Source organism: Mytilus edulis, chromosome 2, assembly GCF_963676685.1.
Source record: "Mytilus edulis chromosome 2, xbMytEdul2.2, whole genome shotgun sequence".
NCBI lineage: Eukaryota > Metazoa > Mollusca > Bivalvia > Mytilida > Mytilidae > Mytilus > Mytilus edulis.
Window position 1 is genome coordinate 89,662,846 of NC_092345.1, and position 26,361 is coordinate 89,689,206.

At 31.9% G+C, this 26,361-nt stretch overlaps 1 protein-coding gene across 1 annotated transcript; it reads right to left on the bottom strand.

Annotated features, from left to right (window-relative positions):
- Positions 1-14,667: 14,667 nt before the first annotated feature.
- LOC139513351 (inner centromere protein A-like) lies at positions 14,668-26,069 on the bottom strand. The gene is made up of 5 exons (XM_071301755.1): positions 25,888-26,069; positions 22,751-22,817; positions 20,478-20,633; positions 16,825-18,762; positions 14,668-16,102 (listed from the first exon to the last, which is right to left on the bottom strand). The coding sequence occupies exons 2-5, from the start codon at positions 22,809-22,811 to the stop codon at positions 15,078-15,080; spliced, it is 3,180 nt and encodes a 1,059-aa protein (XP_071157856.1). The 5' UTR covers positions 22,812-22,817; positions 25,888-26,069; the 3' UTR covers positions 14,668-15,077.
- Positions 26,070-26,361: the final 292 nt, after the last annotated feature.

A 26,361-nucleotide genomic window follows, 5' to 3' on the forward strand; every position in this document is an offset into this window, starting at 1 on the left:
CAGCTTCTCTTGACGTACCCTGTTACAATCCACTGACTACCCAGGGAATAATCAGCTGATTAAATTATTTGACATACATTTTGTTTACGAAACTCTATAATAGCAATAGTTAACAAAATTATTCATTGATCATGTTTCTTTTAATTGAAAGTAACATTGGACTTATTGTCTTATGTCCATTTATATTGGTATCTACTCTCTTGGTGTATTCATTAACAACAAATCTGTAGACGTCTTTGTTTTTTGTTTTCTATTCAGATACATAGTACGACTTATATGTTGAAAAAACTAATAATTGTAATCAAAATGTTTATTGAGTAATACTTGTTGTCTGTACTTTTGTATCCAAATATCATGTGTTGTAATTTTATTGGAAAATCTAAATTACTCTTTTTTTAAGAGGTCGTATATTGTAGCCAAATCTTGTCAAATAAGAATAATTGAAAATATAATGAGCATAGTCTTCATCTATGTTACAAAAACTACACAAACTGATATTAGTTTTTTTATTATTGAAATAGATGCATTTTGGTTGGTACAATAAACTGTAGTAGTTTCCATCTGTATATTTTTAATTTATTTTCAGTAAAGTATTTGTAAATAAAGTTATATAACAAACAAATAATTTATTAGAGTTATTATATAATGAAAAAAAAATGTTTTTGCACATGAAAAAAAGATGATTGATTGTTGGTTGTTTAACATCCAATGCAAATTTAAGTAGATGTGGATTCATTGTGAATTAACAACATCGGCCCAACAACACCATAAAACTTAGACATGCGACTATAAATAACAGACTAGAGACAATACAGTATTGACTTTTCCAAGATACAATCAAATCACAGTCCCTACTTTGACAATCTGGTCAATGTTTTAATACTTCTAATTGAAACATTGTCAAAGAACATGATGGTATCTAATTTGATAGAAAATACTATTAACATTGTGTATTGAGGACCAAATTAACCACTGAATAGATATGTTGATGGTGATTTATATTCAAGGGATGAAGTCAGCTTGACAATTAATTTTAGGAAGCGTGAACTTGATTGTATTTGACATTTTATCTGAATTGTTCCATTCAATAGGTTGAATGTACAAATTATAATTACCGTTCAAAAAATTCAACATTATCATTTGCATTTTTATGTTTAAAATTAGCTTTCTACGCCTTTATAAAGCTTTACACATAAGCAATAGAAAGAGAAAAGTATTCTTAATTGTGTATTTTGAGAAGAAGAAAGTGTTATTCGGGAATGTAATGTAATTTTATTACAAAAACTGCGAAATATTAAATCTAAATACCGCATTAAACATCTCTCGTTTAATTATTTGCATAACAATTTGGTTGCTTTGATTTTCCAATATTTGTTTCCTTTGAATTGAAATTGACATATACTCGACAAAACAGTTGCATTGATAACAGATCTTCCCTTACAGTTAAAAGGTATTCGCAACTAAAATTCGTTTCACATTTAAAATTGTGAGAAAAAGGCTTAATCTACACTTACTATGCTGATGGGTAATGCTTTTATAGCATATAGAGTCAGTATTCCTCCCGGTCTCATAGTATGAGAAAATGTATATTTGTGGAAATATAGTCTTCATCCCGAAATAGTGAACCGCAAAAAAATGATAGCAGGTTATACTTTGAATTGTTTCCATGAAGCTTTTCGCTCGTAAAGGAGTAGGTCTGGTAAGGGCCGATTTCAGCCTCAATTTTCAAGATCATCTAACGAAAGATTTTAGACACTTTCTAAACACTTAAGTGTCTATTTCAATTGATTCAATTAGTTAACGGGGAAGATTTTAACTTAATAAGTCATTTAAAACGCCCCGATTCAAGCTTAAATATGAAAAATCTATCAAATATGCCAAAAATCGTCACTTTTCAGATGGTTTTTGTCAAAAATGAAAGTGGCAGTATCCGTGTTCATCCTCAACCTTTATATATATTATGTATTATCATCAAATACAACTTACATTTCAATATTATGAATGAACACGAATGCGGCCACTTTCGTTTCAGACGGAAACCGTCTAAAATTTAACTAAAATGCTACAATTGTGAAGATTTCAGTAATTTAGCATGACTTAATGATGCTAGTACCCGATATATGTGCATTGTTTTGTCAAAAACAGCCCATATTTATATAGCAGAAGCATTCTACTTTGCAATAAATATCTAAACAATTACATTTTCACAATTTTCTAAAACTGCTATATTTTGAGGCCAAAAAGGGGTCTTACTGAACCTACTCCTTTATAATGTCCATGAATTGTAAATATTAAACTGCAAATACTGTGCAAAAAGGGAGCATGCACTAAAAATGCCTGTCAATCCCAAAAACTTAAAGAAACTGGAAATGTTGAAAGTCAAAAATATTTAGTACTGAAAATAACATATTATTTATCGATACGTGGTAAATTTAAAATATAGTTATTTTCAACTCTCAAAATTAGATTTTGGTTGAAACTTGTTCATTCGATGGCAGATCTAGACAAGTGGTTTACCAAATTTCATTACGATTCAATGAGCGGTCATGTCCTTTTTTCTAATGATAATGTAAAAACACTTTTTTAACATTTATTTTAGTTTATTATCCTTTTAATTTATTGACGGTTTTCAATTCGCGGTAAATAATAAAATCTGTGACCGAAATATGTATTTAAACAAGCTGTGTAAAATAAGAAAGAATCATCATAGTTATAAAATTTTTGATAGGTTTTTGTTAAGTTATGATGCCATGATTATATGTGGGAATTATATGTAAACACGTTACAGTTGTCTTTCTTCTTATACATAATCAGGCAATATACAGGAAAAACCCGTATATATACAATATGAACAATATTGGGGTTTTTTTTCACGTATATATGTGTTATGATAACATATTAGAAAAATCTTGATATTTATAACATTCGTCAAAAAGTGATCGTAACAATTAAAAATGCTATTTTTGCTTTACTTGTAATCTATGTTCTTGCTTCACTTCTGAGATAAAAGAAACGACGGTCACCAAAGTCCAAAATAAATTGACAACGCCATGGCTGAAACATATACAATAGTACACAAATATTACACAAAAAATAACAGAGACAACTAAAGTCTGGACAACATATACGCCACAAAAAACGGGATGATCACAGGTGATTAAGAAGGGTCAGCAGATCCTGCTCAACTTGTGGCGCCTATCGTGTTGCTCATGTTATTACTTAATTAATTGACAGGTCACATTCAGGGAAAAGGGGACGGGAGTGTAGTTACGACATTTGGAACATACCCACTCTAATGAGTGAAACGGACATTTCATATCAGTTAACCAACTCGTGATGGTGGCCGTAAAATTTACCAAGGTAAGATTTCGACTTCACCACTTGGAACTCTTGGTTTAAAAACTTCTTGTGAGCAGCAGCCCTCTATCGATGAAATCATGATAGCAAATGCAAGACCTGAAATATCGTATCAACTGGGAGATATATATTATGTATGCATGTGAAGCTGGAATGTTGTTACATAGGGATGAAAAGGTCCAAATTTGGAAGCTGAAATCTTCTCTTTTGTCATAAAATTTTGTTTTCAACCGACCCTCATTGTCATGCAATTTCTAGATTCAAGTTAAGATAAGGCAAACTTAACTGGTGTATCCTTTATCGGACGTTCGATGGGATAGATGCGTTCAATATAGTCCCAAAACTTTAAATTAATTAGCGAGAGAACATTATCTGTAAAGTTCAAAACAACTTGAAGGATCCTGCTTATTTCCCTTTTCCAAAATGTTTCTGTATGATATCAACCTGATTGGAATGAAGAAAAAAGTCGGCAAGAAGAGAGAAACAGTTGTTTCAAATTTGAATGCCGATTGTTTGTTGAAAAACATATCATTCAAACGTTATATATATGTTGTCAATCACGACATCAAGCATCTTGTCAATGTTATTTTCAGAAAATCAGTGTTTGAGTCAGAATGATTGTTTACAAAGTATGATTTATCCCTTTCTAATACAAGATACTTGTGTTTACGGTGGCCATTTTTACTTATGAAACAGAGTAGGGCCAATTCTTTCAATTTGTCTTTCAATAAGGAATTGGAAATACTTGTATAAAGTGTAGAACAGTCAAATAATTTAATACTATTGCATGATGGAAGAATTTTAGATTATATGTTCTCTAAAAGATCGTTGGGTCTTTAACATATGATTCATTTAAACAATATATGGTATATTGAAATAGCGATTGTGTATTTTCTGTAATAAATTATCTGTTATAAAACAGAAATTTCAGTGGCAATACTCTATCATTTTTTCCAAATTCGTAGGATAAGGTTTCGGGAAGTGATGATAAAAATGTCTTTTCTTTTTCAGTTTTTCTTTACCCTTGGAATCGCTACGATGAGACGAGCAATGTTCGAATGGATTTTAAAACATGTTCTTATTTTGTGCTGCTTCACCAGTAGATGGGCGCCCGTAAACATGTTTAACCCCGCCGCATAATGTCTTTGCCTGTCCCAACTCGTAAGCCTGTAATTCATTGGTTGTCGTTTGATGCTTTATGTCAAAACATATTCGTTTTTTATTTGTTGTTTTGTTTATAAATTAGTTCTTCAGGTTTCTTGCTTGGATTGTTTTGCATTAGTCATTTCGAGGGCTTTAATATCTTGCTATGCGATATGTTGCTAATCGCCGTACGGTTCCGTATATATTTTTACTTTTACTTTATTTAGTTTCGGTGAAGAGCTTTCTCATTGGCAAACAAACACAATTTCCTTATTTGTATATAACAATTAAACGATCGAATTCATAAATGGGGAGATTGCAGAATTGTATTTCAAAAGTTAATCAAATCACTGTGATCAAAATTGTGATTCTTTTACCTCATAACTTTCTTAACTTACAATTAAGAAAACCTCGAGTCTGTGAAAAAAATAGGGGCGAAAGATACCAGTGGTACATTCAAACACATAGATCAAAAATAAACTGACAATGCCATTGCTAAAAAGGAAAAAGACAAAGAGACAAATAAATATACACAAGACTAAACATAGAAAACTAAAATCTAAGCAACACTGACCCCACCAAAAATTGGGATTGATATCAGGTGTTTTTGAAGGGTGAGCAGATCCTGCTCCAAATATGGCACCCTTCGTGTTGCTCATGGTATTACTAACCCAGTAAATAGTCTAGTTCGGAGTGTCACATTCGTGAAAAGAGAACGGGATGTACGACATAAGGAATATATTCGATATCGTTTGAGAGAAGGATATTCCATAACGTTCAACCAACTCATGATGGCGTCCGTAAAACTAACGAAGGTATGATTTCAACTTCACCATTTGGAACACTTCGTTTGATAGCGTCTATTTGAGCAGCATTCCGTTATCAGGGAAATCATGATAGGAAATACAAGCTCGGAACATCGTATCAATTGGGAGATACAGCCCGTAACAGAGTAGTGATCGAATTCGCGTTTCTTTACCGTCAGAATAAGTTACGTTATCGACAAACTTATTTCAGAAGTGACATAATTTAATTTTCTTCATCGACAAAATAGTTCATGTCCAACGTGTAAGTTTTCATTGTTAAGTCGAAGTTTTTTTAAACACAGTAAAACATTTTTTATAATCAACCTCTGTCATTGGCATTTTCATTTTAACGGTAAAGGATCAAATACGGGATCTCCGAAATTTCTATCATTTGTTACGAGGAAATCATTATTCAATCGAACATATGTCTTTGTTCATGAGACATATTATGAAATACAAAGGAGTTGAAATGATCAAATACTTTCGAACTGACGGAAACAAAAATACATAATCTAGAATGTGTGTTCTGTCATAAACAATGGCTTCGTCGTGCGAATCGACGAGATCATGTTACATGTAACTGATCTTAGCTGTAGAAACAGTTGGTGCGACCTCGATAAAATCTTTATCAATTTAATATAAGCGATAAATATTCATGACTACAATGATAATGAATTTATTGGAGTCACATCCACTGTTTCTACTATAAACATGAACTCGTCGGTTAGTGCAATGAAGACACTTTTAAAGATTGAGATTGTTGGTTTATTCTTTACACCTTCGAGGTATTAAAATTATTTCAGTGTTTATTTAATTTAAAAGTTAAATTTATTTTGAAATCTCTTCTGTTTAAAATTGTCCAAACTTCCGTTTAAGATTTCTGTGGTAAACTATCTATTCTATAGTTCGGACCATTTTATAATCAATACCCTTTTGTACAAGAATACTTTCTTTATAGAAGTATAGATCTGCTGGTTATAGATTTTTTTTTATAATTATGAAAGAAATATTCATAATTCTCAGAAAGTTTTCATAAATATTGTAAGATACCACTAATCGTTCCAACAATCTAGACAACAGAGACAAACAGGGAAAAAAATATGAAAATGAAAAGATATGACTTAAGTGTTAGCATGTTCAGGGAGACGGTACCCAATTTACAAAAAAATAATTGATGTTTTAAGGAACCGTAGAGGTCTCCACAGGTTTTCAACAAGGGTAGAATTCAAAACCTTGAATATGAAAGCCTCGAAATCCATGATACTTTTTCTGTGCGGTAGTTATATCTACAAAATCCAATCATGTACACGACATATAATACATGTATATTCATACATGTAAATTTATATATTGGGAATTTATTTTTGTTTCCAAACAGAATTATAAGGTTATGTATAAGTGCCTCCGTTCACTGCACAATTGTTAATTGTCTTCCTAAAGACCAGCAAAAATAAATGGCACAAGTTCACGTAGTCATAAAAAAAGTCGTATAGTTTACGTTATCGAACAAAAAAATCAGAAATACGGAATATTATATGTGAATGATTAGGAAATCCGTTTCCCCTACATGTTTTAAAAGTCAAAGAAAATGTTCCCTGATACAAACGTTTTAAGAACCAGCTTTGTGTAACCTATAGACAAATTCGACTGGATATAAGAAAGTTAATATGTTTACTCTGATTTGAATTAGAACTTTTTTTAGTAATTGAGAACCTATGTTGTTTATGGGTAATAGGTGAAATGTTGCATGATCCCTCAAAATGACAGCAAGCGCAGTTTTCCGGACGATTTTCATTTGTACACTGCTAAAAACTGTCAGGTCCTGGCCATGGTATATTTTGGAGAAATTTATTTTTACTGATTTTTACTAAAAAAAAAATATTCTCTGTGTGTGCCTTTGGCAAGAAATAGTGTTGCTCGTTATTTTGTGATATTAAAAAATATTCTCAACAAAATTTTCCCGTTTAAACTGTCCTAGAAAAAATTTTGGCATGTGAAACGGACTGAAACGGACGAAGACATATTCTAACAGAAGTACAAATACCAGTCCTCCCTTTTGTGTATACATATGAGAAAACATTTCAAAGTTATTGATTGAATTCAAATCCATCACACATACGGTACACATTGTAGTCCGAAAAAATAAAGGACTTCATTCCTATCAAACGGCTTTTTAATTGTTTACCAGTAAATTTCTTTTAGTTTTCAAGACGTCCTTCCATAAATCTTTTTTTTTTTTCTGTTCTGACTTTGAAGAAATGACTACTTTTCGCACAATCGAAATGGTGCATGGACATATTTTGTTTCATATTATCAGAGTTATTTTCAATATTATCGGTATTAAACTTCATTATCGATACATGAAAGTTTGTCAGCATTGTCAATCTTTTTAACGTTAAAGTACCAAATATAGTTCGGTCACTACTCAATTAAGTTTGTCGATAACGTAGCTAATTTTGACGATAAAGAAACATCAATTCGATCACTTCTCTGTTACGGGCTGTATTTAATCCGTATGCAGGCGCTGCTGAAACAATTCCGCAAGATTAAAAGAAACTGACAATTTGTTTATTCTGATTTTAAGAGAAACACATTTATCTCTTTAACTTTGTTCGTGTTTGGCTTTATAAATATTTTGATATGAGCGTCACTGATGAGTCTTATGTAGACGAAACGCGCGTCTGGCGTACATAATTATAATTCTGGTATCTTTGATAACTTTTATCTCAATTGGTTTAATTTTTTATTCCTTTTCTGTCCTTGGGCAAAGCTAAAATTAAAATTAGCTTCAATTTCTTTATTTTCATATACGTAATTTATTCCAGCGACTGCATCTTACGATCCTTTACGACAGATTATTCAGCTAAACTGAAATCAATTCCTTCTTCATGTCTGATACATCATGTAAAGTAATTTTATTACAACTCTGGATTCTACTGACGAGGAAAGGTGACACTGGACCATCGAAAGCCGAATTTTTAGTTTAATCTAGGTGGTCGAGTGGTCTAGAGCGCTGGAAACTGGCACGATATCCCAATAGTATGAGTTTGATTCCCTGCTCCAGCAAATTTGCAGATGTATCATTGTTGTGCTGATATGTGTTTTCTGACGTGTATCACCTTCACGGGTTATCCAATGGATGGAGTTGTCAATTGTCTAGACGTGCGTATATAAATATATTCCAATATATTTGGTTAAATTTTAACCCCCAAGACAACCCGAACACATTATATTTTCGATGGATATTGTTTATTGAAAAACATGTTAACTTCAAATTAATTATACATAAAAAAAATTTAGTTAATTCAATCGGCAGTTTGATTTTTTTACTCAGATGCATCGAAATACAGTCTCTCTTATCAAATGCTGCTGTGTTTCTGTTTTGCCAGACAATCGTTTCCGTTTGTCTGTTTATGTTAATGTTTAACGCATATAGTTGCAGTAGGGGTTAAAGGAAAAACGAATATAGTGTAGCAAAGGAATCTTTTAGATTTACTTTTTTTGTTTTTTATACGTAGTAATAAATATCAAGAACTTTATAATACATGGTGGGCAGTGCTTAATCACGTGATTAATGACTTGTCAAATTCTGTCACGACGTGTCTTTTTCCGGCCTGTTGTTTGACATTTTTTACGTTTTCAGACATTAGCCTTATCATATTTCATATCTATATTTTTTATGTCGGCAATTAATTTTTTTACTAGTACATGTATGGGTTAACTGTATGTACATGTAAATGTGTGACTAAATACGCCAACAACAAAACATCAAAACTTGTGTTTTTCATACATTTAATATCTTCGGAAATATCTTTTTTTAAATATCATGACAGCTGTATCAAATAGTGACACCGATAATTCCATATTGTTGTTTGGTTTTGCCAATCATCAGTTTTCATAACATAAACTTCTTTTCATACTCAGTATTTGAAAATCACTTTGTTCTTCAATCCATTAAACCTTGTTGCTCAAAACTATTCTACCGTAAGTCGTTGACAATGCTTTGCATGTGCAGATATATTTCAAATGTTCTTATCAAATATTTAAGTTATTTTATTTTAACTACTACCTTATATTTATTATGAATGACGTCTCAACCTTTCGGAATTTTAGGTCCTCAATACTCATTGATTCGAACTTTAATTGAGCATCACTGATGAGTCTTTTATAGACGAAAAATAATTGTCCGTTAAGGTTGCTGACTACCTGTATATATGTACAAATTTTATTACAAACAAGTTTTTTGCATTGACATAAGTATCATGACGGAGTAAGAATATGATATATATTCGTAATATTTGTACGAGTAAGGTACCATTCACTGTACATTGCCTTTACAAAACGTTTTAAAGTTCTAAATTAAGAGAAAACTATAACATGGTGTCAAATATTTCAAGAATTCGTTTATGATTGATAAATTGCATTTAGAAAATTAATATATATGTCATGTACATTAGAATAATATTAAATGAGTTTTTGCCTGTTACATTTGATTGTCCAAACCACATCTGAATTTAGCTCTGAATCATTTTATAAGTGCTCCTCGTGAAGGTTATTCGAGAAACTCGTGATGTGTTAAATTTTTATAATCTTTTTTTAATTAGAAAAATAATAAATATGAATGTACAATGTATGTATGATAGTAAATACGTTGATTATTAATAGTTACGGTTATATGTAGCAGCAATATATCTCCTACAGACCGCAACAAAATGTCAACTTGCAATAATACATCCTCTTAAACCAGTAACGAATCAAATTCATGACGTCATCAGTGACAACATATGTGATTTTAAAAAGTTTGCAAACTGTGCTATGATACACAAATGTCATTGCAAGAAACCGTATTAATAGTTATTCTCGTAGAACATATGTATATATATATTAACAAAAATCAAGACTTTTACACCAACGTTCATGCAATAATCCTATAATATAGATCAGTCGAGAAAAGTATTATAAGGTAAAGAATTAGAGAAATATTAAGGTGGCTTGGGCCTATTCGAAGTTTCTATCAGAAGTGCCGTAATTTTTATTATTTCATTCTTTACAGAAAGTGATTCAAATTGGTCGAAAAAAAATAGGGGGTCACGGACCATTTAAGTTCAAAATTTTACTTTTAAACAGGTATGTAAAAGGGACAATTTTTCAATGAAATGATAGGGAAAATAGAGGTGTTGACATATTTTTATCGGAATATCAAACAAACGTTCTATGACACATGGTCCAAAACTGTAATACAAAAAAGCTGAACTATAGCTTCAAAGGATTAGCAAATAAAAACCTAGGTTACCGATAAGGAAAAAAAAGATATTTTGCCTTATAACCCAAATGTTGGCCGGAAAATGGTGAAAATGGGTGAACTGTTATTTTGACCCTTTAACAAATACGGATAATAACGAAAATATTCTATTAGTCACATAATTACAATGATTAAACATTTCTAATCAATCAAAATATTTAAAAAAAAAAAATCGAATTCGCGACAAATACTTTTGTAATTCATGCGTGAAATTATGCGCAGTCGAATAGTCCCGAGCCACCTTAAGTGACGCTTTATAATTAGATTTTTATGCACGTAATTTATGTTTTATTATAACTGGTATATTATTAGGTCAATGATTTCGTATCAATAAATTACTTAAAACTTTTATTAATTTTTGATATAAAGATTTGGTTTTGAAATGTAGCCTTTACTGAATAATTCTATGAAAAGCGGCCGGTCATATCCTAATTTTAACGGTAAAATTGTTTATAAAGCCTGTCGGTGGTTGCTGTCTGTCATATATGGTGTTCGTTGAATGCTTTGTCATATTAATATGAGGCAGGCATAACCCAGACAACATGAGTATGTTGGCCCAACATTGGCACAATGTATATCATTAAATTGGCCCATCGTTGTATTTTAACGTTGGCCCAACGTATAAGTGCAAAGTGGGCCTACGTTGGCCCAACATGATGGCTTCATGTTGGCCCAACGTTGTACGGTTATATGCAATACATAGAGCCAACGTTGGCCCATTGTATGAAAAACGAAATCCATGTTGGCTCAACGTTGGACCAACGTAGAAATATCTTTTCTTATGTTAGCACTATGTTGGTCCAAGGTAGGTATTTCTCATTTTTATGTTGGCAATACGTTGGTCTATTGTTTCAACCAAATTACGATGGATGCTGCATGAGGAGCTGTATATGATAAATACTCCGGAGCGCATTTGATCTTTTTTTTTGTTTTCCAAACTGCCAAAGTTTAAGGTAGCAATTCTGTATTTTTGTATTACCCATTGTTGTTACTGTCCTTGTTTTTTTCATGAACTTTGCCTCTTTAATTTTAGGCATTTTATTTATTGTGTGACGCTAAGATATTTCTTTGGCAATGTTTGATGGATCGACCAGATAAACTCTGTGTCATTTGGTGTCTTGTAAAGAGTTGTCTCATTAGCAATCATACCACATCTTCTTTTTTCATATCAATTTCATTTATTTCTTTAACAGAACAAATGACGTATGGCTTATGGTTAGGCGATTAAACAAATAGTTTTTTCGGAGATGTAATTTTAGTTGTATTGGTTCCGGATCCAGAATGAAAATTAAATAATTCAGAAGATGAAACTTTATTTATTTTAAATTTAATATCATTGGTCGTCACCACTATTAGTGTCCTCCTCAATTTGAACTTCAACAGTGTCATTATTATTTATAATTGTTATTCTTTTTTTCCCTTCTCTGTTTCTTGCCACCTTCTCTGTCAAGGCTTAAGCGCCGTCAATCTTTAGCTGCATCATCTATTTCCTTATCCGAAGACTCTTTACAGCTATGTTTTTTTCTAACCGACTCTGTAATAAAGTTATAAGTAAACTTGAATTGCGTATTTGCCTAATGCATGCGTGCGTAATCTCCCTTCTAGATATGTAATATAAATTAATGTATATTCTAAATAGTTTAAACACTATTTAATACAAAATAAAATCTTAAATAACCATTTTGTTTTATATTGCCATTTGGTTATTTGTCTAATGGTCAGAAATTCATTAGTATTAGACGGATTTGTGGGTATAACAAACCCTTATTACTATTATTTCAGAATTCGGTATCATGCTTTATATATTCGTAATATACATGATATATAAAGAATAATTTAGATGTGTATTAATGAACAGTTATATATTTGATATATAACATGTATAAAAACACTGTTACACAAGTCATTCAAGTGTATATATGATTAGGTTTCACAAATATATCGTATCTGTTTGCATGCGATAAACTAACAAATTCATTAATATTTTAATGAAGTTGAAATCATTATACCACATTTTTGAAAAAAAAATACGGAATAAGGTACATCTTAAGACAATTTTATTCCATTAACTTCAGTAATGATCATACATGTTGTGGTTATAGATTTATATATTTTACCATTTGTTTGAAGATACTAATGTTCAGTGGCAAATATTTCATGATAATTGATAAGATTGAAATGATTTAAAATCTAGAAAATATTTCGCCCGAAACGTATAATTTTCAAGATCAGCATTATAAAATGATAGAAATTAATATATGTTTTGATTTTTAACAACATCCCTCAGATTAAAAAATCATATGGTATTTGTCATTCTGAATCGTATATATATATCAGATTTTTTAAAGTTACAACTTACATGTTACTATATATCTTTCTCTTTGAATCTCAGATGACATGATTTTCTCTTTTTGTTTTCTTCGTATCGCTGCTTTCTTACAAATACACAACAGGAAATAATCACAAAAGTGACCATCCCATTACATTCAGATTTCCTATAAACTTAATTACCATAGCAACTATCTTTGAAATTTGTCGAACATATGGTCAGCCATATCAGAATGGGCTTGATTAACAGACTGGCTGTATCAAATATCACTCTGCATATAATTGCTATTATTATGTTTCACAAAGTTTAATGAATAAAGTTATTATAAATAATGATTGCAATAAATTTTAATTTTTAACCAGGCAATCTATGTTTACGATATACATTTTTTTTATTACAGTAATGATATTCCAGTATAAATTTTACCTGACTTATATATAGAGTATAATATATAATCACGCAACGTTGGGCCAGTATTGGCCCAACATAGCGGAGTTGTAAATGTAATTTCAGTTGATAAACACTTTCGGTATAACATTAACTTTTCATAAAGTCTGCTGCAATCGAAATTATCCGCCTCCCAATAGAAATAGAGCGTAAAATATGATATTATCAATTATATTAACACAATTTCATATCGGCCCTATGTTGCTACTAACATAATGCCAACATTTGCCCGATTATTTATAACCAACATGAGATAATAATATGAATTTACAACAACAGACCAACGTTGGGCCAATGTTGTGCAGCCGACATCAACGTGCGACCAATGTACCGACAATTTGCTAACGTTGGGCCAATGTTGTGCAGCCAACATAAACTTGCGACCAACGGACCGACAATTTGCCAACGTTGGGCCAATATTGTGCAGCCAACATAAATTTGCGACCAACGGACCGACAATTTGCCAACGTTGGGCCAATGTTGTGAAGCCAACACCAACGGTCGACCAACGGGCCGACCATTTGCCAACGTTGGCCCACTGTTAGTCTGTTGACTGGGAACCTGTGAATGGGGACGAAGTCTGTATGTATTATTTTTTTAATTCAATCACGTTGATAGAAGAAACCGAAATACCGTACGTAACGTGCCCGATTTTGATTCTGTTGTTAGGGAATATTAGCTGTGACTTTCTTTAAGTTATGACGTCATATTCGATGTAAACAAAAGAAACGCTTTCATCAGGTAACGTTTTTTCATATCAGACAATTATCAAAATTGAATTTGTATTGAGATCCAATCTTATATTTTACTAGACTGATAAATATATTTTTTTTCAATGTCTCATGCAAACAAGACAGATATCTGCGCAAAAGCGGAGAAAACCGGAACAGGAAGTAGATCTGAAAAAAAAGTTAACGATTTTGAGTTCATTAGTAGAATGAAAAATTCGGGAAATTTTCCCGATTTTTTTTTTTTTTTTTTTTATTGATTTTTCTACCGTAATTGGGGACTTCGTCCCCATATAAACTGTTGATTTTTTTCTCGGGTGAATTACATTACATCATCTCATATTTGTACCTCACTATAAGACAGTGACTTTGTTCATTTTAGAAGATTTGCACGGCTACATGAAAATCCTGAAAGTGACAATATTTGGTGGATAGTTGCCTAATTAGCACATCTCCTTGTTTTAAATCGACTGAAAAAACAATACTTTTATAAACTACAAAGTTTATTAATAGATCTTAAATATGAATACCACTTTGTTTTTAAATTTAGACAATTTGGATGAGATTTTTGTTGAACTATACTTAAGTAAGAGAGAGACATTATATACAAGTAAAATCCAACAGAAGACATAACAAAAAGTAGAGATCAGAGTAATTGCTTATTGTTGTTGACCTTAAGATAGCGGTTAGTATATATAGAACATACGCGAATTGTAAAATAAAAATAGCATTTAATTTAAATAAAAAGTAAGTGGTTCCAAATTCATAAATTGCGCCCTCATAAATTGCCACGCTCTAATCGTGCTTGATTTATAATGAACTTGTTTTGTGTTTGTGTATTTTTATCGTTGAAATGAAAAGATTGTTTATTGTTTGGATTTTTTTTATATTTATAAAAACGATATGATGATATGAGAAGACAAAATATACATGTACTTAAAATCAATTCAATCCAACAACAATAATTACAATAAAAACGCCATTGGACTATTTTCAAAAAGTGTGGATCCTAGCTGAGATCTTACTTCTGAATTCATTGCTGACATCGGCATACCCATTGACAACGCACCTGCACCACCCATTTCAGTCATTCTATCCTGCATTATTTCCTGAGCGTCACTTGCTCCTTCCTTCATGGCTATACTCCTAAACATCATATTGTATGGCGATGTTTTAGAAGACGCTTGCCCAGATGTTGATGGGCTTTGTCTTAAAGTTGACATTTGCATACCATTAAATTGACTATTAGAATTTTGTTGGGACATTCCATTATTATTAACACTTTTCCCGATGTTATTAAAACTGTGTCCGTTGTTATTAACACTTTGTCCGTTGTTATTAAAACTTTGTCCGTTGTTATTAACACTTTGTACGTTCATAGACACACCGTTCCCACTGTTTGAACTTTTAGCTTGTAATGCTGATAGTCTCTGCATTAATTTTTGAAGAATGAGTCGTTTTTGTTCATCTATTTTAGAAAGAGATGGCGCACTTCCAGCCTGTTGTTTATTAACAGTTTTTAAATTGGATTGTGTAGACTCTGGATGTGTTAATTGAACACGAGGTTTTGGTTTCTCTGTCGGTAATGTTAGAGTCCTCACATGGGATTTATCTGGTGTCTTTGTTAGGGTTGTCGGATATGATTCCGCTACAAACGAATTTCTGACAGTTCTTGGGTTCACACTTTTTAGTGCATTTCTTTCTCTTAAGAATGCGGTTATCGTTTCTAAATCCTGATCAAGTAATGGAGTATTCAGCTGTGCACTTGACTGACGAGATTTAGTACTAGTTGTTCGAGAAAATAAATCAAGCTTAGGACTGTTATTCGGTATTGTTTGACTTAATCCCCGTAACTGTGGTGTTGACTTTTCTACTGGTGTGCTCACTTTTCTACTAGGAATCGATTCCAATATAGGTTTTCCAGATAATAAACTTAATAAATCGTAACTTTGGGAAGATATTCCATTTTGAGCAGGTTTGTAACTGAATTCTGTAAGAAGGGAAATAAAAAGTTTGGCTTCATAAACTTTAAATAAATCCAACTACCTTTTACATTCTTATTTTCGTCGGTTTATCGAAGGATTTATTCATATAATTTCGAAGTGAAATTCACAGCTATTATCTTAACACAAATTTTCATGTTTGCCTTTTGAATATTTATTTGAATAAATTTTAATTTACAGAATAGTACATTTATTTGATTAAAATGTTTATATTGCATTAAATTATTAAATAGAGGATTCCTAGGTTTCTTTTTTTTTTACTTTGGTGGAGGCGAAGGAGGTAATTCGTTCGTTGTCCATACTTGATATACAGGTGTAGTGCCTGTGTTATCGATGCGAGATTTCACATGTGTGTATGTTAATGTTTTATAATTAATATCAGTATCTAATAATGGAGGAATTGGAGGCGGCTCTGCTATTGTATATGTTTTTGGAAGCAAGCCAGCATCCATCTGTCTTTTTTGTAATCGTAGTGCATGCACAATGTAAAACTCGTTTGCTTCTGTATCATCGAGAATTTCTATATTTGTATTGTTGCGTGCTTCTCTTTTTGTGCTGTTGTGCATATATGCAGTGTTCTCGCTAGTTGAGGTTGTTTCTAGTATTATAGGTTCTGTTTTGTTTAAAGGTTTAAGTAATAATACGTCATTGTTTGGTTCTGGTGCATTTGTTGTTGTAGGTAAAGATGTATCTAAATTGTTTATTTTACCTGCTGTTTTGGACTTTCTGCGTTTGCTTTTAGGTCGGTTATGATCAGTTCCCTGTATTGATGGTTGCGATGCCCCTGAAGAAAATGAAAAATTTGGAATAACATTTTGAACTGTTTGTTGATTTTCATTGCTTTTTGTACTAGTGTGAGGAGTCTCGGAATCCTGATTAGTAATTTTTTTTTGTTCAGATGTACTGGTTTCATTGACCTGCTTTTGATTTTTACCCTTAGAAGAGTCATTTTCAGATGTGGATATGGTTTCTAGATTTTCTTTTTGCTCTTGAAGCACTTCAGGGGACTTCTGTTCATTTACTGGTTTAGACTTAATCGTCTCATTATCTTGTTTGTCTACCATTTTGTTTGATTTTTTGCTTTCCGGCTGGTTCTGTGAGTTATTATTTTTCTTTCTTCTTCTTTCTTCTTTTAACTTTTTCATTAGCATACTTCTTTTTTCTAGCAATGTTTTAAGAAGAGAAAAGGGAAGGTTCCCTGTTTTTTTAGCTTCTTTTAGTTGCTTTTTTATCATTTTAAGTACTTTTGTGGCTGACATTTCTTCCTGAGGGTTTGGTGTTTTGTCTTCAGAAGGAGACGCAGGTTTCGGTGTTGTAGGTGGGGGTGTTTTTTGTATTTTTGTATCAGATTTTAATAATTTACGCTGAGACTTATTGACTGGCTGCATGACTGGAGTAGTTAATTTTTGAACAGATAATACGCGATCAATTTGAGATGAGCTTTTTATATTCGTCTTGGATTGGTCCATTTTCATTGTTTCTGCTTTTGAATCTAAACGATGATTAACAGCAGGTTTAGTTTTTGTACCATCTACGTTTCTCCAGTATATCCACTGTTTTGGTAGTGTATTGACTTTTGGTATTTGCATTTGTTTTGCAAGAGGTGGTGCTTCAGAAAGCCTCTCCGTCTTTTTTTCTGTTTTTGAATCCAAACGAGGATAAACAGCAGGTTTGGTTTTTGTACCATCTGCATTACCCCAGTATATCCACTGTTTTGGTAGTGTATTGACTTTTGGTTTTGCAAGAGGTGGTGCTTCAGAAAGGTTCTCTGTCTTTTTTGGAATTATTGGTTGTGGTATCGTTCTTTGATGCTGGTTGGGTTTATTTGTTTGTTTAGATTTAATTCGCGATGTTCTCATTCCAATAGGCACCGACGAAGGGGAATGGTTGCGAAGTGGTGGAGAAGCAACCGGACTCACTAGTACAGAAGGTCTAGTGGGGGTTGGTGTTTTTGGTGGGAAAGCTTTTAATATTGAATTGGCTAATGATTGGAAATTATCTAAGGCATTTTTCTTTTGTATTGTAGGATTTTGTGTGCTATGAGTTTGCGAAAGAGGCGTTATAATATTGGATTGCAATGTAGGTTTTGTCAAAAGATTCTGAAAAGATGCAATTAAATCTTTAATTTCTCGGAAGGTAGGAGTTGGTTTAGTAGTCAATAATTGGGAAGGATTTTGAGAATGGCTTCCTGGGTTTTGAAACTGATTTTGAGTACGCATATTCCTAAATGCTCCAACCACATGTTCATTTTGTGCTGGAATGAACGTTCTCTCATTATTGTGTCTTGTCGGCAAATGAGTAAATACATTCTGTGTTGGAATAATGTTTGATCCAGAAGGACCATTTTCCAAAAACATAAGGTGCTCTAAATCATTTAACACATCGGGTGGAATATCTTCTGGTCTAACATTCTGGAAAAGGTCCAAAATTTGCTGAGTATTGAGAGATGACGGAGAGAACATATCAATTTGTTGTTTCCTTTGATTATTCAGTCTTGTTGGCTTTTGAAATGAAGACGGGACAGAATTTACATTCGTAGGATACATAGTTGGTGATGATAGAAGCAAAATTTCTTTTTGAAGGACATCAAGAGGCATGTTTGCAAGCTCAGGGTATGCAGTTGCTAATCCGTCAATGAATGCCAGTCCTTTAAAAAAAGTATTTCAAGTATATAAGACAACGATCCTACCAAATTACGAAACACAATTATAAACAACGTAATAATATGCCTCCAAATTTAAAGTCATACATAAAAGTGTCTTCAATCAACCGGATTCTCAAATTTTGGTGGTTTTGAATGTTTAATAAGATTGTTTCCATTAATCTTTCAAGACATTCTCAAAATAATCCAAAGAAGCTATTTTTCGAGTGCCTTGTTGTCTACCCAGAAGTTTGACATAAAAAAAAAGTAACACTTTATCAGTTCATGTTCAAAGCACTTTTCTCTATTTACCTTCATCAAGAATGTCCAAACACAAGCATTTGTAAGCCAATGGTGATTAAATATCTTGAATATGTTAGGAACTACATGTATATGACCAAAGGGGACATACAAAGTATCAAAGATCAACGTACACTGGGTGAGTTTGAATTTTAGTTTCTTAGAACTGTTTTTTTTTATAAATTAAGAGAGTTTAATAGAAGTTGGTTGGTCATTATGTTATTACCTAATCACTTTTAACTTACCTGATCAAAAAACAATTGATATGATTTCTAAAATCCATAATTTAATACCATTGATTTTTAAAAAGTAATCTTTACATGTAGGTATTTCTTAAGCCTCAAATTGGATTGTTTTTATTTTTGATTCCAAAACAAACCCACAGAAATAAACTTGTATGCTGCCTACGCAATTTACGGTGTTTTTCTTCCCTATAATTTCTTATAACTTTCAGTTTTGACTGACCATAAAAACAAGATGAAAATAAAAATTCAGATAGAAAATATAGAGTATTTGCATTACATGATAATAAGGCCTTGTAATGACTCGCCAGTATTTTTACCTAAAACTATTTTTTTGTACTGTTTACCTTTTGGTTTCCTCATGGTTATAATGAAATGTTAAATTCCCGTTCTCAATATAACACAGTTTGCGCAAAGATTTTAAGCATGGCGTGTGAAGTGATTCTTTGGAAACAAAGGCAACTCGGTTATTTGATCATGCAAAACAATTAAATTTAGTCTATATCAAATGGGTATAAATGACTATTTACACAAAACAAACATTGGTTGGAGAGTTGTCTCATTGACATTCATATCACATATTCATATATCTATGTTTTTTTAACAAAATAAAAAGTACCGAATGTTTTTACCAGATACAAATTTGACAATTAATGTCGAATAAGCTTGAAGCCTAAGTATTTAATAACCAAACCTTATTAAAACGCGGAAGACCACAAAAAAGAAATCAGCACTTAGCATCTTTTAGAAATTATGTATTTGTATATTTATCTGGAGATATATAGGATCCTAAATATTCACAAAATATACATTTTTAAAAGGATAATAAGATAAACACATTCTCTTTCGATCTGCTTGTACCGAAATCATAAGGATTAACCCATTAAAATCCCGAGAATGTTCCATTTACATATGACAAAAGTCTTTATAACGCCTGTTTAATTCCTTACTTGGTTTAGTAGAAAAATATTCGCTTGTATTTTAGAAAACCCCGGATCAAATACTTGTATATCAAATGAAAGAACCTACCCCGGATCAAATATTGATATATCAAATGAAAGAACCTACCCCGGATCAAATACTTATATATCAAATAAAAGAACCTACCCCGGATCAAATACTAATATATCAAATGAAAACCCCGGATACTATACTTATATATCAAATGAAAGAACCTACCAGGTGACCATGCTCCAGAAGATAGTAGAGAACATTCACAAGTTGTTGGATCAAACTCAGTCCCTGGAGCACAATGTCGTTCATGTGCAATATTATGTACCATTTCTATATACCTCTTTGCATCACCGGGTACAACTGTTCTGCTGTATGGACATCCTATTCAAAACAAACGTATATGTAATAAATTGTTATGTAATGTCATCTACTTTAACCTAATATGCAGTTTAATGTGTAACTTGTTTTATCCTGTTGTTTGTCTCCTCTCTTTGTCTTTCTTATCTTACCTTCCTTTTTTACAAGAAAGAATATAATCAATAGAGAAAAAGTTGTCATCTATTGCAATAACTTTCTTCTGCATCTTGTTAAAATCAAAGTTATCATTTTTGCGTACCATATATGTACCCAAACCATTAATGTCATTCAGAGATACATTTCATCGGGAATCACCATATAAAGGTTTTGAAAATTATATCCAAGCGCTACATGTGCAATGAAAAGGACTTGCTGGTGTTTATTTGATGGTATGTTATAGTTGTGCTAACGGTGTTCGAAGCGGCTTGATCATCACATCAAATGTTGAAGTATGTGCTTCATGAGTTGGTCGACCGTTATGGTATATCCGTTTCACATATGATAACGGATCATAATGTATTAACTACAAACCTGTACTCTTTTATCGACTTATTCTTAGTATTAGGTTCGTAATGACATGAGCAGCACGACGGGTGCCAAATATGGAGCAGAACATACTTATCCTCTTTCAGAGCACCAGAGATCAACCCCAGTATTTGGTGAGGTTCGTGTTGCTCAGTCTTTTGTTTTCTATGTTGTGTGTTGTGTACTATTGTTTTTCTGTTTGTGTCATGTCGTTGTCAGTTTATTTTCGACATATGAGTTTAAATGTCCCTCTGGTATCTTTTACATCTCTTTTAGATTTTGTTAACATGAACTATTAAAATAATGATGAAAAAAGTAATCAATATTATATAATGGAAACATGTATTTATGTTCTTTATATGTAGCCGTACGAAGATTTCATTATTTTCAGACTGAAATATATATTTCATTCAAACATGATGTTCGAAATATAATAAATTTTAGTTCCTTTAAATACAAAATAACAGATCCATCAATTGTAAAATGATGTTACACATTAGATGTTTGATCATATTTATTTTTACATAACGTTTTCTGCAGTTGTCCTGATCAGTGTTGTTATACTTGTATTCCATGTTTATGTTTGCATTTTTGTTAAACAATTGTTTGTTTATGCTTTGCAATAAGGAGGAAATCAAGGACAATTGGATATATATCTAGCTTTGTAACATCTTAAAATAAATTATTGTTGTGGTTTGTTGTATTAACAGATGGAGTTCTTGGGAATAATTTTAAAACATTAAACGAATGGATAACAACTCTCATATTCCTGACTTGGCACAGGCATTTTTGTATGTAGTTAATGATTGATTAAACCTGAATGAATGATATGAAAAATTATTGCTTGAAACTAAGGGAGAACTTGGTGTTGTCAATTGAAATGAAACTGACGACGTCCTCATAGGTAAAATAACGATAAACATATAATCATAATTGGTAATCTCAATTCGACTGCATTTCTTACTTTCGCCATACCGGCTCAAGCGAGAAAATCAATCGAGTTGAGATGATAAACGATAATCTATAAATATCTGATCACTTTAATCGTGACAAAATAAACCTTACAATTGATGTACAAAACACTATTTTGTATCATATAATAACTAGTGTTCACAAAATATAACTATCTTGCAGCTTCCCACAGTGACAAGACTTCATTTATCTTTAAGACTTCGAGTTTTGTTTTTACAATCTAAATGATTTCATTTTCCATTGTTTGTCGTTAGAATTATTGATCTAAGTCACTATAGTTATCAAAAGTACCAGGCTTTTAAATTAATACGCCAGACGCGCGTCATCAGTTACGCTCAAATCAAAGTTGTTAGAAAGTTCAAAGTTGAAGAGCATTGAAGACACAGAATTCAAAAAAGTTGTGCCAAATACGGCTAAGGTTACCTATGCCTGGGATAAGAAAATCCTTAGTATTTGTGCGATACACAAACAAGGGTTGTTTTATTTATAAAGGACTTTCAAACCTGTGGTATATAGCGCAATTGAAGATCACATTCCTGAAATAAGCGGGTCTTATGCATTAAAATTGATACAAGATACCATAATGCGTTTTATTAAGTTCCTTACACCCTTTGACGAAACTGTTTATTATTCGTGTGTATTACCTTGTCCTATAGTTAGAGGTAGCCATAGGCTGGACCATGCTATCACGAACTTGAAGTTCATTACGATCTGCAATAAAGAGATAACATTTTAAAATTAAAAAAAAGTAAAATGGTTTGAACGGTTTTATTCCAATTTTTATTTGAAATACTCTTTTGTACAAATGCATTCCTTGAAAAAATATGTCTAAAGTTTTAGTTGGTCTTCAAAAGATGACTTTCATACCGATACTCGTATTTTGCCAATCTATTCAACAGTCACACTAAAATAAAATGATTATTACTGGATAAAGTGTTAATATAAAAAAGAATATGTGGTATGATTGCCGATGAGACAACTCTCCACAAGAGACCAAAACGACACAGAAATAAACAACTATAGGTCACCGGACGGCCTTCAACAATGAGCAACGCCCATACCGCATAGTCAGCTATAAAAGGCCCCAAAATGACAATGTAAAACAATTCAAACGACAAAACGAACGGCCTTATTAATATAAAAATAAGAACGAAAAAGAAATATGTAAAATTGAGAATGGAATGGGGAATGTGCCAAATAGACAACAACCCGACCATAGAAAAAAACAACAGCAGAAGGTCACCAACAGGTCTTCAATGTAGCGAGAAATTCCCGCACCCGGAGGCGTCCTTTAACTGGCCCCTAAACAAATATATACTAGTTCAGTGATAATGAACGCCATTCTAATTTCCAAATTGTACACAAGAAACTAAAATTAGAATAATACAAGACTAACAAAGGCCAGAGGCTCCTGACTTGGGACACATATAAACCAACGACAACCACTGAATTGCAGCTGATTTAGTAAGATGATTCTATCATATGAAGATTATCAAAACAGTAAAAGAATGACATTTTCTGTGGCAAAAACTTGCAATTGACCAATGAACCATGATAGTTAAATAAAAGACATGCGAAACCTATCAGATGTACAAGTAAATATAAAAAAAGAAGATGTCGTATGATTGCTAATGAGAGACGAAATATACTAAAGGAACATTCAAATTCTAAAGCAAACTGACAATGTTATGGCCAAAAACAAAAACAACGAAACAACAGATCACAAAACACAACAAAAAAGGTGCAACACGAACCCCGCATAAAACGTGGGGGGAGTGGTTATATCGTAAAGACGTACAATAAATGGACTTTGTCAGTGTATTGTTTTTTCAAAATACAATAAAAAATATTCACTTTCGGTAATTGTGATCAAATACACATATAACATGGACCTTTAATCAATAATCATAAACGTTCTAAGAAAACAAAACATAACAGGAAACTTCTATCATTAACTTCCTTTATTCAGAATATGTCCCTAAAAACCGAATAGTTTATGTAAATAATTCATTATCCGGCACTATTCTGTAGAAGGGTTCTGTTAACCTTGCCCTACTCAGTTGCAACGTTGTCTTTATGAAAAAAATGATATAATTGAATTTTTTTACTAAAAATAATACTTATTTTTTATCCCTAATAGAGGAACCCCATATTGTGGAGAAAAGTAGCATGGCACAAAATGACATTTCAAAAATAGTTCCAACTGCAGTATAAAATAAGTGAATAGTTTAAAAGTGACATGTGTAAATCATCATATATATAATGTATATGAACAAAGTGAACAATTAAAGAATCAGATACTAAAATTTACATTTGGCACAATAGACCAATAGGTCACGTCTTAATTTCATTCATTTAAATATTTTCATGTTTTCATATCACGTATTAATGTCTATTTAAATATTTAAAATATTAAAGAGATAAATTTGTATAAATTAACTGATTTTCCTGTGCACACAATATGCTTCTGTATTTCAAATAGTCTTAGTCAGGTGCATTTGAGGTCAAGAATGAGGTCAACTCAAAATAAGTGGTTTAAAAGCATAAACTACCAAAAGTTTGAAAAAGGGGCAAAAACTCCTAAACCAAACATCAATTTAATTGAGTGTGTCATTGTGTTGTTAAATAATCATGATTGGGCTGTAAATGGGATGGTGAATCCCCGCGATGTCACTATTGTGGTTATACTCTTCTGAGAAACAAACTAATTAGGATGATGAACACACCATACATAGTTAACACATTTGATTAATATTAATTTACTACTTGTATATCTGTGATAGACTTGACAGTTGGCGTCTGTGGATACATGTAGATGTTATCCTTATATGAAGAAAAAAGTAAAATTTCAAAACCAAACTACGAGGACAATTCTAAACGGCAAGTACCTCAGCAAATGGCAGATGGCAAAATCAAACACATCAAACAAATGGATAACAACTGTCATAATTTTGACTTGGTACAAGCATGCTGGCAATGTTTGATTAAACCTGGTTAATAGCAGATTTTACGTGTGTCGTTTAAAGAATGCCCTCAAGGTTTCTGACACATTGGAGTATGAAAAAACAGGTTATCTTTTAATTTCATTACGACTTTTTTCTAAAACACTGTACAAGTAACATGTAGCAGACACTAAAATTTAAAGCAAAAAAACGTATGTATCATCTTATATGAAAAGGTGGATATCAATTATACGACAACGACAAAGCACCCTAACAGAATATAAATACAAAAGACATTCAAAATGTAGCATACAGTCTTTTGCAGTAATCGTGTGTCAAGCTCTTTACTGGCCACTTTAACAATTGAAGATACAACAAATGGAAAGTGTAGAAGACCTGATGACAACGGTCAGTTAGATATATGATAATTGAATGTAAACAAAATTGTTCTTTCTTTTTTCCCCTAATTATTCGTTGTTTGGATTAGCGTATTTTGTGCAAAGCCTTTTGTTATCCTCCTTCAGCTTGGTATTCACATCCTTTTTCATTATAACAGATTAAAACAATCATATATTGAAGGTTTTAGAGACAAACTATCTGAAAATTATATCCATATTTAACTTGTCTTTGGTGTGTAACGGATATAAGATTCAGACATGCTGCACTGTCGTTTGTAACGATGTATAATTATCAATGGTAACATAAAACTGGTAAACAGGATACAAGTCCTTCGTCGTCTTTCTGCAACAATGATTATGGTAAAAAAAAACATGCAGTTCGTTCAAATTCATCACTTCTGATGACAATATGACGTAATTCCTCATTTAAATGATACTTACGTGCTAAATGAATCCGAGTACAAAAAAATAGAGAAATTAGATTTCAGATGATGTATTTACACATAATATTCCTGAGTTTAAATATCGACTTCAAAATAAGCAAAAAGGAAAAATCACAAACACAAGGCGAAATTGAAGCTTTAACATATCACAATAGTTTAAACAAAATGGTCGCATATGTCAAATTTAGATCGTGTCATGCATAACAATTAAAGTAATTAATAATTTTAATTAACTTACATGATGAATAAGATTGCAAGACTTTTATAAACAATGAAGTTTAACTATGCATAATTTTTATGTTTTCCCAGTTGCTACATTGACACGTATCTTTGGGTTTTTTTAACATGTGCGTATTTAAATTATTTTTAAATTTCAATTCTGAAAAAATTGTGGTTTCGTAATGAATATTTACGTTATTTGTTGACATGAACTCATGATAAATACATAAATAAGAATGCAAATGTTTACACT